This window comes from Gorilla gorilla, chromosome 8 (assembly GCF_029281585.2).
Source record: "Gorilla gorilla gorilla isolate KB3781 chromosome 8, NHGRI_mGorGor1-v2.1_pri, whole genome shotgun sequence".
NCBI lineage: Eukaryota > Metazoa > Chordata > Mammalia > Primates > Hominidae > Gorilla > Gorilla gorilla.
Window position 1 is genome coordinate 126691548 of NC_073232.2, and position 15072 is coordinate 126706619.

A 15072-nucleotide genomic window follows, 5' to 3' on the forward strand; every position below is an offset into this window, starting at 1 on the left:
ATACTCCCTCAGCTCTGCATGAAGATGGTTGAACCCAGCGTCCCTGGGAGAATGTGGCATTGTGCCACCTTCTCATTTCTGCCAGTCTACTGGGTGGTGGTTTTGGTTGACTTGCCTCTGATGACTAAAGAAGCCCAGGCATTTCTTCAGATACTTGTTAGCCTTTTGGCAGCTTCCTTGACCTGTAAACTCCTGTTCATACCCTTGATTCACTGTCTTTACTATGTACATTCCTGCCTTTTTCTGGTTGATGTGCCTTGTATATCCTAAATGTTAATAGAACAGCTTTTAGACATTGTAAATCTCTCTCTCCTTTCTGCCAGCTGCCTATTAATTTTGTCCAGGGTGTCACTCAGTGAACAGAGCCCTTAACTTTGATGTAATCCAACTCAAAGAAAACCTGAGGACAGCAAACATTTCTCATTCAATTCCTGTTTCTTTCTTTTCTTTTTTTCTTTTTTTTTTTCTTTTTTTTTTAGACAGAGTCTCTTTCTGTCACCCAGGCTGGAGTGCAGTAGTGAGATCTCAGTTCACCGCAACCTCTACCTCCTGGATTCAAGCGATTCTCCTGCCTCCGCCTCCCAAGTAGCTGGGATTACAGGTGTCTGCCACTATATCTGGCTAATTTTTGTATTTTTAGTAGAGACAGGGTTTCACCATGTTGGCCAGACTGGTCTCGAATTCCTGACCTCAGGTGATCCACCTGCCTCAGCCTCCCAAAGTGCTGGGATTACAGGCATGAGCCACTGGGCCCAACCAATTTGTGTTTCTTGACTACTCACAATATACCACACGTGAGATTAGTGCTGTGAACACCAAAAATACTGTCCTTGGCCCTTAAGGAGCTTACAGCCTACTAGAAATATAGACTTCCGTCAACAGACACAATGACCACGGCCATGAGGGTTGTACAAGATGAGGTGAGGGTTAAGGGATCCAGTGGGAGCCAGGGTCAAGGTGTCAAGGCCCAGTGAGCCTTGACAAACATGCTTACCAGGCAGCCCTGAAGCATTTCAAACCAATTGACCAGCACGTGGAAAAGCCCAAGTTAGGGAGCTACAAGGACCCCAGTATGACTGTGGCATAGAGCCAAGTGAGGAATGGCTGCAGAGGCTGGAAAAATAGGAATGAGCCAGGTACAGAGGGGCTCAGGCTTTCTCCAGAGCAGTACAAGGAACAGCACACCTCCTTACTCTCCCCACAGCCACTGGTGAGCTGCCCTAGATGCCGCCTGCACTCAAGGACAGGTCCTGGTTCAGGGGTCTCAAGAAATCTAGGCTTATCTTAGCTAGGATAGCAATGTATTGAAGTCTCAGAGAAACCCATACACAGAATCCTAGAAAGAAGAGCACAGGGGCTTACACTTGTAATCCCAGCACTTTGGGAGGCTGAGGCAGGAGGATTGCTTGAAGCCAGGAGTTCAAGACCAGCCTGGTCAACATAGCAAGACCCCACCTCTACAAAAAAAAAGAAAAATAAATTAGCCAGGTGTGGTAGTGTGCACCTGTAGTCCCAGCTGCTCAGGAGACTGAGTCAGAGGATGGCTTGAGCTCAGGAATTTGAGACTGCAGTGAGCCATGGCAGTGCCACTGCACTCCAGCCTGGGTGACAGAGCAAGACCCTGTTGAAAGAAAGGGATAAAGAAAGAAAAAGGGTTTGTGTGCATCCAAGTTAAACTATCAAGGTGGATAAGAGACATCCATTGGACAGGTCTGGATTGTCCTGAATTAAATTAGGACTTTCCCTCCTTCACCTCAGTTCTCAGCCACAAAATTCCCCAACTCTCAAGGGTGCTTGTGTCAGAAATATACCGAATAAAGTCATTAGTGACACCGCAGAATCTTATCCAGGAACTCACCAGGAACGCTGCCAGCCAGCTGTTTCCTCCTAAATCTAAACCATTTTCACACTCATAATGGTAATTTTTTTAAAAGCCATTTGGGTAGAATATTTGCTGCAAGCTCTGTGACCACCTTTATTATTTTCTCCAAACAGAGAAGAAATCTATATGCACAGACACATGGCAGCCAAGCCTGAAAGCATAGAGGAGGCCTGCGAGGAACTGAAGTCTCTCCACTCCAATAGAACAAGGTCCTTTGCACTCTCACTTTCTCTCTTCCAAGCTGCCTCAACCTTCCCTTGGCAGGAAAATAAATCTTGTAGGACAAGTCTTACGCTTGAGGACATTAGGTAAATAGCTTTAAGAAATTTTAAGAAAAAGGGGCTGATTGTCATCCCACATCTCCTTTCCCCCAACACGCATGTGCCCCTATCATATCTGATACCCGGAAAGTAAACGCTTAGGGCTGCAAGGAGAGGAGGAAGCAGGAAGGCCCCCAAGATAGGAGCACCCCGTATCCTCTAAACCTACCAAAGGCATTTTCCAACACAATCCTTGGATCACTTTTGCTCTGAGATGATTCCCAACTCTATTGCTAGGCAAAGGGAGGTAACTAAGTGCCCCAAAGCCACCAACACTCTCCTGGGGCTTCCTGCTTAGCACAAGAGGCTTTCACTCCCATACTGCCATGACCTGCACCAGGGGTGAGAATGTAGCCAAGAAACGAGGCTGACACTGACCTGAGCCCACACTCTCGCCCTGATTGGTGAGCCCCTGTTCTCACACAGGGAATGTGGGCTGCTGGTTTGCTCTTACGCTCAACAATAAACATGCTCGTGGCTCCCTGCATACCTGAGAGCACTCGGTGATCCACACTCTTACCTCTGGGTCAGAAAAGCAAAAATCCACATGCTAAGGGCTTCATTCATGAAGTAGAATCCCCGAAGCCTCTTTCATCGTGAGTAGAGACCTGGAGGCTGGGGGCAGGGAGGGAAGTTGGGGGTGGAATGGGAGAGTGAGTCAGGCTTTGTAAGGATCTGATCTCAAAAGCAACAGCCTGAATTCTCCCTCTGAGAACAAAACAGCCTTTCCACTCTCAAGGGAACCAGTGCATGGTGAGTTGGGAGCGACACCTGGATCCCCTAACTCTTGGAGATCTGCTGCCAGCCAGAGCTGTTTACAATTACATACACCAAAGCAGCCTCAGAAGGGCGGGAGATGGGCGCTTGCCTGCTGAGAAGCAAGGAGGTCAATGGGAAAAAATTATTTTAGTCAACGTTGAGCCTTCATGCTTGGAACTTTTATCCAAATAATGGACACATTCTCATGCTCCCCCTGGGAGGACACCAGTCCCTCCTCTGATACTCAGTTCCAGGAGACTTGGGATGGCGGTGGGAGGAGCCCCTCACAGTGCAGGAATTTTGATTCCACCCGTTGGTGGTCAGCGAGTCACAGCACTGTTTAAGGACCCACAGAAAGAGAGTACGTGTGCCCTTTCCTGGGACCCTAATCACCGTGACACTAACCTGCACTGTGCCGGGGGGACGACCGGCAAAGTCCCAGGGTTAGCAAATAGCTCTGGACCTGAGGATTGTGGAAGATGTCATTTTTTGCAGCAGGCCATGAGAAGTGACACCCTTTAGGGCTTGAGGAAGCAGCAGGGGCCACAGTGAACAAATTCCATTGAGGCCCGCACTTCTAGGAGGGAGTAAGATACTGAGAATAAGCCCCAGTTTTCCCACCTGACTCTGAGGTCACCAGCCCCTCCTGGCGGAAGCCTGAAATTCAAGCCACGGCTATTTGAAACGAGAGCCTGAGACCACCAGAGGCCTGGGGACCAGGAGAGAGTGGGAGGGTCTGACTCTATCCTCTGTGTCTTTCTGGCCTCAGGTTCTCAGTGGGAATCCCTTCTTTGGACTCAAGATCCAGGAGACCTGGAGACCTGAATGGAAGTGGTAGAAAGAAACAGAGTGAAAAAGTGGGAGAAAGTCAAGAGGGGAACAAAAGAAGAGAGGGGAAGAGGAGAGGGAGGGAGAGAGGGAGGCAGGAAGCAAGAGATGCAGGTGCAGGAGCCAGCGTGAGCCTGTGCGTCCAAGAGGCGTCCTGAAGCACCCATAACTCACACTTGTGCGTGTGGTTTTGAGATCCACCCTTCCTGCTTTGCCCCAGGCTACTTTCAGAACATCTGGGATATTACCAACTTGAACCAGAGACAAGCTTCCACCGACTCCTGGGAGACATGAGTCTCACCCAGCTCAAGTACCTGCCCCTGCTCTCTTAGGAGATTTCCAGGGGCTCCAGACATCTGGAACTGTCACAGCACAACTGTGTCACAGCCATACAGAAACCGTGCTTGACCACCATGCACGCCATGATCCTCAGCCACAATTCCGGTAACATCAACGGTAGGGACCCCATCTCTAAAACATGCCAAAGACATGTGATCCAACTCTGCCATGTCAGTCAAGGACCAGCTGCCCTGCACTGGGCAGTCAAGCAGTAGGTGCCACTTCACCATCCTTTATTCTCCCTAAGTGTGCAGGAAACTGCCAAGCAGAAGCCACAGGGGGCTTCTGTTAACTGTAGTACCTAATGTTGGTGTTCATCTTTATTCAAAGAATGTGCTAGAATTGGGTGCCGCAAAAGTCCTGACAATGCAAAGGGCGGTAGGGTGTTGACCATTGTGAGCTGATAAGGAGTCTAGGATAGTGACAGAATATTTGCCTCCAAGGAGACCCAAGACCATGAAGATGGCCCAAGCAAACTTGCCACCCAGTAGGTCCCAGCTCTGATACCGGGGACACGAAGCACCCTAGAAGAGTTCCTTCCAAAAGGACCACATTTGAATTTCAGTAAATCAGTTCAATATGTTCTAGGACTGTGGGTATTAAATAAAAGAAGTCAGTGAAACCTCCAAACAATAAGCTCATTCAACAATCTTTTTTTTCTCCCCCCATCTGGGGACTTGAATACAGTGAACATGAATAAATCCTGTTGTATAAAAACCGGGGGAGAAAAAAACGGGGGGTGGAGGATGGAAGGAAATGGCAGGATTCCCACTTGTTGGGCTAACAAGAAGGCTAAGACAGTCCCCCAAACCCAAACAGATGCCAGTGTGCCCAGGCAGCCCAGGGGAGATTGTGGCAGAGGTGTGCAGCCCAGGGAAGGAAACATCTGGAATCCCCCACTCATAAGCTCCCAGCTTCTCCCTTGCACTCAAGCCAGACGCGGGCCTTGGGGCTGCCCCAAACCCGACCCTTCTTAGGTAGACCAGCCACAAGCCAGGCCTGACCCTGCATCAGGGAAATTTCACTTCAAATATGCACAAAAACACTGCCTGCCTCTCTAACATCAATGCTTTCCCCTAACAAAACTAAGACAATTAGAACTAAGGATTGCACTGGCTATGAGTCTGTAATTCTTCCAGAAAACCCTGGAACAGGTGGAAGAGACCTGCCTTTGTGGGTGACTAGTGACTTGGATGTGTTTGTGATTTAAAAAAGTTGCATGTGGGAAATTCTCCTGTATAATTCATGGTTGAACATGACCTCAGCCCATGTAGTCCTCACGGATGGAAGTTCCACAGCCTTCCAACAGGCTGTGCTTAATAGAGATGCAGACACAGACCCAGCTCCCCAGGGTACAGAGCCAGACAAAATTCACCTGAAGAACAGGCAAATTCAACATGGGCTTTGATTAAAAAACAAATAAATAAAAAGGAAAACACCAAGATCTTAAGATTCCATTCAGATCACCAGAGTGATACTTCTTCCTTCTTGGGGACTTCCAGATCCTGTCCGCTGGCCTGGTGCAGTGATGACTGGTAATTCTGCCCTTGCATCAGAAGGCTTCTCCTTGTCTAGAAATAAGAGGACTGATTCTTTACATCAAATGCGACTGGGTGTGTTATTTCGATAAATCATGGGTTCTTCCCCTCAAAATCAATCCTAGCTAGCATAGACAAGCAGGACTGCCAAAAACAAAAAGTCAACCGGGAAATAATTATCCTGCAGACTTGAGTACTCAATTCTAATACAATAACTTTATTGGTGGAAAAAAAAGACTTGCAGACAGGCTGCCAAAGCCAGTACATTAGATCCATGTGTGGGTAGCAGCAGAGTTCCCAGGGTGGGAACCTGAGTCTAATGCTCTTATATTCCATGGTCCTCCTGGGCTTGTCGGCTGCCTGGCCTTTAGGGGAGTTGCTTTTGCCTTTTCTCTAAACAAAGGGAGAACTTCCACTATCATACTGATTGTGCCTAATGAAAAAGTCTCTGGCATTTAGGATGTCATCAGGCATGAGCCATTGGCCTTTTTGTTTTGTACCAAATTTCTCACCCTTTTCTGCTGCATACACCTCCAGAACCATTGCAGACACACCCACACCAAGACTCAGTTGCTAATTACAACCCATGATACCCAACCTTGACCTTGACCCTTCATCTTATACCACAGCATCACAACTGCTAGAGTGTTTTTAAAAGTCAGCTTTATTGAGGTTAATTTACACACAGAAAAAAAAAGCCCTTTTAACTACACAGTTCTGAATTGTGACAAGTATGTATGGCTGTGTAACCACTACCAAAATAAAGATACTGAACATCTCTATCATTCCAAAAATTTCCCTCATGCCCTTTGTGGCTCACGCCTTCCCCCAGTCCCAGTCCTGGCAACTACTGATCTGTTTCCCTATAGTTTTGCCTTTTCCAGAAAGTCATATAAATAGAATCATTCAGTGTGCAAGCTTTTGAATCTTGAATAGCAGTATGCTTCTTTCACTTAGCATACTGGTGTGTATCACTAGTGGTAAGTTACGATCTGCCAGTTTTTAAGCCTTGGACTTTCACTTTCTTGTCAAAGAGACAAAATAATTGGTTCCAGCTCATCTTTGCTATGGAGAAATCAAACTCTTGATTCAGAAACTTTTACTAAAGCTTAGGTCCGGTAATAGGGCAACTCGCCATCTCAGTTTGCCCAGGACTAAGGGGATTCCTGGGACACCAGACTTTCAGTGGTAAAACCAGGAAAGTCCCAAGCAAGCCTGGAAGGCTGGTCATTCAATTTGGGAAAGCTACCTCCAAGGGTAGGACTGTACATTCACCCAGCTTGGATTCTTCCTGGTGCACAGTGGTTGCTGTCTCTGAGCTAACAGCTGGCTAGCCTCTCTTGGTTTAATCTCCAGCAGAAGGCTGATTTGCAGTGTGCTGGGGCTGAGCTTCCGTACAAGCTCACCACAGTCCACCAGGACTGTATCTGCCTTTGAAGTCCTGGGAGGAGCTCCAGGAAGTGAGAAGAGAACTCAGGGGTCTGCTTAGAAAAGAGCAGAACAGGGTTTCTATTGGCATGGGTGCCTCTCCCCACTCCTCCCTAATACCAGACTCCCCTGAGAGATGTGAGATCCGTGTTCCCTGGCCTCACTATGTTTTTGCATCAGTCCAATGCAACGCGTCCAAGGGGAGGCAGGCTCCTCCTGTTTTTCTACACATTCTCCCTTCTCCCCGCTCAATGCAGTTTGTGGTTAGCTGGTTTTTTGAAACTAACTGGGGAGAATATGAGAGTCGAGTGATAGAAAATTAGGAAAGGGCTCAAAGCTACTATTTGAATTCAAGGGTCTCTCCTATGTGGACTTAATGAGACATCAGAGAAAAGTCAGGCAGGGCTAGGATGTAGCTCTACACACAACAAATGAGCAGTTTGTCACCTATCTCTTTCTCCACTGACACGAAGAATACACAGATGCTATCTCTGAGAAGCTAGGATGCCTAGAGGCTGAGAAGCCCCAACTTATATCTCCCAACAGCATTGAAAAGCACACAGTGGGCAGAGCCCCAGTGAACTGTGAAAAGGCAGGAACTGGTGGGATCAGAACCACATGCCAGAGGTTTCAGGGTATCTGCTCCCCTGCGTTAATTTAACATTCTCTTTCTCAAAGTCTTCACCAATAGCTCTTACAAGTTATTCCACCAAGTGGCCTGCAAGGTAGATTAGTAATCATTATCCTCACTCATACAGATGAGGAAACAAGGCTCAGAAAGATTAATTGACTTGCCCAAGGTCGCATAGCGAGTTAGTGGCAAAAGCCAGATTAGAATCCCGAGCCCCTGAGTGCCCAGGCTGGTGCCCAGCTCCTTGATCTCCCTCAACCATCCACCCAGAGCATGGGCAGAGCCAGGTCTGCACCCTCGGGAGCCCTGGAGGCCAGGTGAGCTGCTGCAGAGGGCACAGACAGGCTCATACTCACACGCAGAAACCTGCCGGATCCTTCTCTGTACCACCAGACAGCAACACCCCTGTGCTGGAATAGACAGAAATAAGGCTCAAGTTGGGAAAGCCAAGGGTGGCCACTGTGGGCTTTCATCTCCATTTCTGGAATCTGCCTTTGAGATTTTGCTTCATTTCTTTTTGTGAACCAGGTCTGTTCTCCAGAGCTAGAGCACGGGAGAATATGTGATCTCTTTGCCTGGAATTTGTTCATTTCCCCATTCCCCAATCATGTCCCAGACACCCACTATGCAGCTGGCAGTGTGCCAGGGGCTGGAGAGGGACATAAGGAAAGACAAAGTCCCTGTCTGGAAGGAGTTCAGCCTGGCAGGGAAACAAACATAGACATGTACAATTATTAGACAAATGTGACACTAATTCCACAAAGATTTGTTGCCCACCTGCGATGTGCTAGGCATTAATGAGGCTATCCCAAGAGTAATGAGGGTACACAGTGGGAGTCAGGGGAGGCTTCCTGGATGAAGAGACATGTGGGCTAAGTCCTGAAGATTGAGGAGAGTTTAACTGAGCAGGTAGTCCCTCCCTGGCTGAAGGGACACCGATAAGGAATGAATTTGAAATTGCTTTGAGCACTTCTTTCCTAAATAAATCCTTGAAAAGGAATTCTTCCCTTTAGAGACTTAGTTCTCAGGGATATTATATCCTATTTCTGACTGTCTGGACTGTTGCTTAATCTCTATAGGCCTCAGTTGGCCTGTCTCTCAAATGGGAGTGAATAATTGTCCGTGTTGCAGAGGGTGGCTCTGGGCTCGATGAACAATCTTTGGAGACACGGTCACACAGAAGTCCTTGAGAAATGAATTCCTCACATGGCCTATGGCATTCTCTTTCCCACTAAGTCTGCTACTCTCCAGCTCTCAACAGGAAATTGGTTTTATTTATAAGAATCACAATCCTAAACTGACCTTTGCTGGGCTACCCACCCACATTCCCTCCCTCATTTCCCTCTCCTCCCCAAGACACATCCTCTCTCCAAAGATTCCTCAGTGACCACAGAACAACTAGCATCAAAGAGCCATTGGAAAGTCAGAAAGAGGAACACTGCGAACACTGGAGGTTGTTTTCCAGATGGGGAAACTGAGGCCTGGAGAGCTCAGCAGTTTGCCCAAGGAAATGAAGCCCGTGGGTCTCCAGGTTCCTGAGCCACTACTTTCTTCATTGCACCATGACCGCCTTCATGTCTCAGCCAGGGCTCTGGACAGAAAAAGCCATCCTCCTTTGGCTTGAGGAAAGTCTCCCTTCTCTGAATGACAGAAGCCTTTAAAGAAACATTTCCCGTTATTAAAGAGAATTGGAAGAAAACTGGCACAGCTTCCTCAGCTTTGAAGCTCCTTGGCCTTTCCTGGCCCTTTAATTGTGCTGGAAGCAGCCCAGCTCCCGGGGCTCCCACCCCTTCAGAAGAGAGGAAGGGCCCAAAGCAGAATTCCCCCACTCTGCCTGGCCTTTCAGCACCAAAAGTGACCTCTCAGTATTTCTGTTTCAGACCATTTCATTGCCACATCATCCATGGCTCCCACGCAACTTCAAAGTCAGGGAGCTCAGGGTCAAGTACAAGGAGCAAACCCTGAGCTTAGGATTTTAAGCACCACATTTGAGATCGTTTTTAAGCAACGTTCCCATAGCCTTTTAAAGCCTCTAATAGCTGAAGGTGATTACAGTAGATTTCTGCAGGTATTATAAGATTTGGCTAAGGCACATCATGTGAGTATCGGGGGGGCATCCCTTTCACCCCACACTTGCTTTTACTTTTCCAGGTGAGGAAAGTGTATATAAAATTACTGATCTTTTTTGCTCTTTTGACATTTCATGTTTTTTGGAGGAAATTTGGTTCCCAACTTTGGCTGCATATTGGAATCACCTGAAGACCTTTAAAAAATACAATGCCCAAGCTGTACCCTAGACCAATTAAATCAGAATGTCTTGGGTGGGGCCTTTACATCCATATTTTTGAAAGCTCCACAGATGATTCCATGCACAGCAAAGGTTTAGAACTACTGCCTTAGGTAGAACTTCAACACAAAAAAAAAACCTGAGTTCGTAGGCATTGAAAAATAACAAATACAGATGATTCCTGAAGGTAGCATGCCCATCTCTTTTAATTTGCTTTTCTTTTCCAGACCTTCCCTGACCACAGATCTCAGGATTCCCATATAAACTTTGAAGTATTTTACTGGATTGACTCTTTGCAGTTCATATCTGCCTCCAGTGCCCTAGAGCTAAGCGGGGGGACTGAATGATCAAATTCAGAAACAAAAGAACCGCAGAAAAAGAATAATTACACTTTCAACCAATTACTGTGATCTAAATCGAAGCTGAATATCTCAACCAGGCCCATCTGTATCCAAGTATGATGCAATTTCAGGAAGCTTCGGCATGGATGTTCCAAGCACAATCCACAGATAGTAGGTCAGTCACATTTGGCCCAGACTCACTCACCAGCTGGGAGAGCAGTCAGAACCAGAATGCGTGACCACACTGGGTGAGTTCAGCCAATGGGCTCATGCACAGCGATAAAAGGATGCTCTTATGAGAGACATAAATATGTAAACACATAAGGATGGGAACCTTCTCAAAGCACCCTGTAGGATTTGGCCCCACATCCTGACATTTGCGAGAGCCTTACTTCTTATACAACGCCAAAGAGATTCACATACAAGACATAGCCATTTCACCATCGCTATTTATGGCAACTCTCATAAAAGTGCCATCTCTCTAGGAAGGGACTCCCACATACTCCCCGATCCCTTATTTTTGCTTGGGTGAGTCATGGCTATCTAGCAGAAATCTTGGAAGGGACTGGGAAGAAAGTCTGGAAGTGTCTCTGCAACAGGCATGTCACATGGGTGATATTCCAACCACCCATCATCTCCAGACCTCACTTTACATCCTACAAGACAATGGAAAATCCACTCAGAGCCTAAAAATGATAGGCTATTTTTGGAGGATGTACAATATACATAACAAGCAGGCTAAGGAACATGGAAAGACAATTTCTCCTACATGAACTGCTTTATAAGATTTGCAAATTAGAGAAAACATTTTGAGACTCTGAAGATAGCCATGAGGCATTTCCACCTACCTGAGAGAGGGAGAGCTCAAAATTGGAAGTACAGAAACAGAATGAAGAGGCATTTAAATAACACATTTAAAAAGTGTCACACACAATAAGAATTTTTCTTTACAATTTTTACTTAGGCTCCGGGAGCCCAACTAAACAAACCTGCTTTTTCCGTTTAACTTTGTTGTTTAAACCACTATTCCTAGTTATTCCAATAACTATTCAATCTCAACTTTAAGAAGATGGCCCCAGTCTCTGAAAAGCAAGAAGAGACTACCGATTCTAGTCAGTTACACTGGTTAATCAGAGATGGCTTCATTTTGCATTTTGCACAGAGGAACTTTTCCATTTAAAGGGTGTTCAAAGCACAACTTATCTGCCTCTCAGGAGAATGGGGAATTCTATATCCTGGGGCTAGGGGATCCCCAAATTCCTCAGTGAAAGGTGTAGTAAACCTATTAGCAGCATGACACCAGCGAGACAAAATAAAGATTTTTCTCATGAGTCAAACACTGAAATTTGAGTTGGATTAGCCTCTGAAACCTAGATAATTCTCAGGTTTACCCACTTATCACTCTGTGTCTGGTTTACTGCAAAATGATCAGGCAGATACATGTGTTACCAAAAACATAAGCACCCTGACCTGGAAACTAAGTTCCCTTCAGTTGGCAAAAACTGATCCTCTTCGAGGGTGGGAGGATTTTAAGCTCCTGAGAGAGAAAGATAACTAAGAAGACTTTTATCAGGTCAAGGGCCAAGTCAAAAGTTATTAATACAAAAGCCTTCTGAGAATAACGGGACATTTTGAAAGACCCCAAATGTGATTTGCCCTGATTTAGAGAGATTAATATGCTGATTTGAGAAAGTAGCTTGCAACCTACAACTAACACCACCCCCACCCCCATACACACACCCCAGCTTTGCAAGTCAGGGAGCTGGAAGGCACCCCAGAGGCCAACACTTCCTGTCAGGCTCAACTCAAGGCCTGAATTCCCAGAGAGGGTCCCTCCCAAAGGGCGAAGGGGCCCCAGTAGGGGAGGGAGTGCAAACGGCCATGTTACAAGGAGCAGGACTGTGGCTTCCTCAAGTGTTTGAGACAGCATAAGAGCGCATTCAGTCATTCAAGCACAAAACTGATGTGATCCCAGTAGAATTTGAGAAGAAGAAAACCACCGGGTTAGAAATGCGAGAGAAGCTCCAGGGAGGGTTCACAGAAAGAAATCAAAGGTGGCCAACTCCTTTAACCCTGTCCCCCACGCCGGCTACCTGCTGTCGGCAAAGACCCTTCCTGAATATGTGAAGCTCTGTCTGGGACTTGGATCTTTTGCCTTCACCAGTAACCAGGCTACCCAGATGAGAAAAAGCAATGGGAAAGTGAAAGACAAGACTACTTTAGGGAAGCCGGTCCCAACAGGTCCGTTTATGTCACTCTCAGGGATCAGAGCCCTCCGGGAGTGAGATTCCTGGGAATCTGAGCGTTCTCTTTTTATTACTCTCTCCCAGGGGAAAACAAATATAGAAGCAGCATTTCCTCCCGCAGGTTTGGCGGAGACCGGTCCAGCAAAAGAGAAGGCAAGAGGCTTTTCCAAAAGGAAGGGGTCTGCAGGAGGATGGGGGAGGGGGGAGCGCCCGCAGGGTTCCTCTTAAGGGGCAACTCCCTGTACTCCCTTTTCAAAAGAACCGCAATCGAGACTTGTAGACCAGCTCCGAGGCTCCGAGTGTGGGTGCTAAGCTGGGCGTCCGGCGCACCCGGGACGGCCCGCCCACCAGGGTTTGGCGGAGATCCTGGCCCCCGCCAAACCCAAAGCTCGCCCAGCTGCGCACTGAGCTAAGCCCTCGGGTCCGGACGCCTCCAGGAGCTCCACCTGCCGGGCACTCCATTCGGCCCCCGACCCTCGCATCCCTCCTTTCTTGGGGTGGGGGAGCAAAGAAGGGCTTGGAGAGAAACGATGACCCGAACGGCAGGACGTTTGGGGAGGCCCCACCTAGCCCGGGGAGGGTCTGCGCGCCCACTCCACTGCCCAAGCGCTTTGCCGGGAGCAGGAAGCCCCTAGCCCGGCGGGCGCCCGGGAGAAAGGACCCAACAGCCCGCCCCTTTGCCCCCAGCAGCTCAGCACGGTTCCCACCTTCTTCGGGGCTTCCTCGGCCCCAGGCATCTTTCCTGTGCGGCGGGACTGAGGGTGGAGTGGGGTGCCGGGCGCACCCTCTCTCCTGCAACAGGTGAGGAGCCCCGCCACGCCCCCCACTGACGACCCCCTCCTTCCGCGCCCGAGAGGATCAAAGGGCTCGGGCCGCAGCAGCCACCTAGGAGCCCACCCGCCCAGTCCGCGGCGCCGCCGTCGCCCCCTCTTAGGCCCAGGTCCGGGCTGGGTGGGGGCAGCGGGCTCTGCTTATCCCGAGTCCTGGCAAGACGAGTCCTAGCCCTGCCCTCCGCGTTGCTGGGCGAAAGGGAGTGGGTGTGCGCCGCGCGAGGAACCCGCGCCCTCACCTTTGTACCGCTCCATTGGGGCCACGGAGTGCGCTCCTCGCGGCTCGGCTTCGGCGCTGCTCTCCCGGCGCTCGGCTCAGCGCCCAGGCCGCCGCGCTGGCCCCTCCCCGTGAGGTCACGCTCGCGGCCGGACCTCCTGGCGGGGCCGCCGCGCCCAGGGTCCTCGGACCCGGCCCCCGCCAGGGCTCGCCCCTAGCGCCCCTGTCTCAGCGCCGGAGAACTCCGGCCCGCCGAGGCTGACAGTCGGCTGAGTCGGTGCGCGCCCGCGGCCCCGCTCGCCGCCCCCGGCCGCCTTGGCACTCCCTTCACGTCTTGACTCCGGGGGCGTCGAGAGGGAACGAGACTGGGACGTTCCCAAACTCTGGGGGAGGCTCCGGGAGGCCGGGCTTGGGTGGGCCTCCAAGATTGTTCCCCCACCCCTGCCCGCTGCAAACCCAATGCCTGGAGGAGGAGACTGAGGTCCAAGCTAGGAGGTTGAGACTGGCTTAGAGCTCCTCGCGCTTGACTCCCGAGCCAGCGCGCTTTTGCCCTAGGCCTTCCTGGAGGGGCGACGAGGGCAGTGGGGCGGGCAACCAAGCCTGCTCCGGGTTCTTTGGGGATTGCTCCCACTCTCTTGGAACCTCTCTGGGCAGCCGCTGCCAATAGCGCACACTTCAGGGTGTGTGAAAACATCTGCTTGCTGCTTTCCACCTGAATTTCCAGGGCCAACGCCACAAGTCAGGGAGTGCCGTTTCCGGGGCGCCCAGTAAACCTGACCGCCTTGGAGGGGTGGCGCCGGTTCCATAAGGAAGCTCGGCTATGGCTCTGAATCTCCACCCTGCACTGCCTCCATCCAGAAGTGCCACACTTCCATCCTTTACCTTTTGCCACCGGTCCTTCCAGGCCCTTAATGCGACCTAGTCTTCTCCATGCTCCCCCCAGAGATCTATGTGTTCTTTTAAACTTTTTCAGTTTTCACTTTAAAATCTCAGTCACGGTGTGTGCTGGGTGCCTGGTTGGTTACCTAAGTTCCCCAGCTTCCTTGAAGGAACACTTAAGGAAGATTTGGCAGCGGTGGTTTTCTAAAAGACTTCTTAATTCTTCCTTGGAATCGCAGATTTAGTTTTGATGTTTGGAGACCTCCCCCAACCCCTCCCAACAGCATGTAGAAATATTTTTCTTAGTTATACTAGCACCTAATGTGGATGGAGCCCTCCCCACCAGCCAGGCACGGCGCTAAGGGCTGTACATCACTGCCTTTAGTTTCCCCGATATCCCTGTGACATGGGTATTCTTATGATCTCTTTCATAGAGGTGAAGAAGCTACAGCTGGGCACGGTGGCTCGCGCCTGTAATCTCAGCACTTTCGGAGGCTGAGGCGGGCGGATCACGAAGTCAGGAGTTCGAGACGAGCCTGGCCAACAT

General features: G+C 49.4%; 1 protein-coding gene across 21 annotated transcripts in view; it reads right to left on the bottom strand.

The window, feature by feature from the left end:
• AFAP1L2 (actin filament associated protein 1 like 2) overlaps positions 1–14094 on the bottom strand; it is a 110248-nt gene extending 96154 nt beyond the window's left edge. For 2 of the 21 annotated variants that reach the window (XM_055352190.2, XM_055352204.2), the window contains exons 1-2: positions 13669–14091; positions 8082–8135 (exon numbers count right to left, since the gene is read on the bottom strand). In XM_055352190.2, coding sequence (XP_055208165.2) covers positions 8082–8135; positions 13669–13684 — 70 coding nt within the window. In that variant the 5' untranslated portion in view covers positions 13685–14091. Of the gene's footprint in view, positions 1–8081; positions 8136–13668 lie in introns of all 21 variants that reach the window. The other 19 variants (XM_055352194.2, XM_055352196.2, XM_055352207.2 and 16 more) reach the window with 17 other exon arrangements.
• Between the last annotated feature and the right edge of the window lie 978 nt (positions 14095–15072).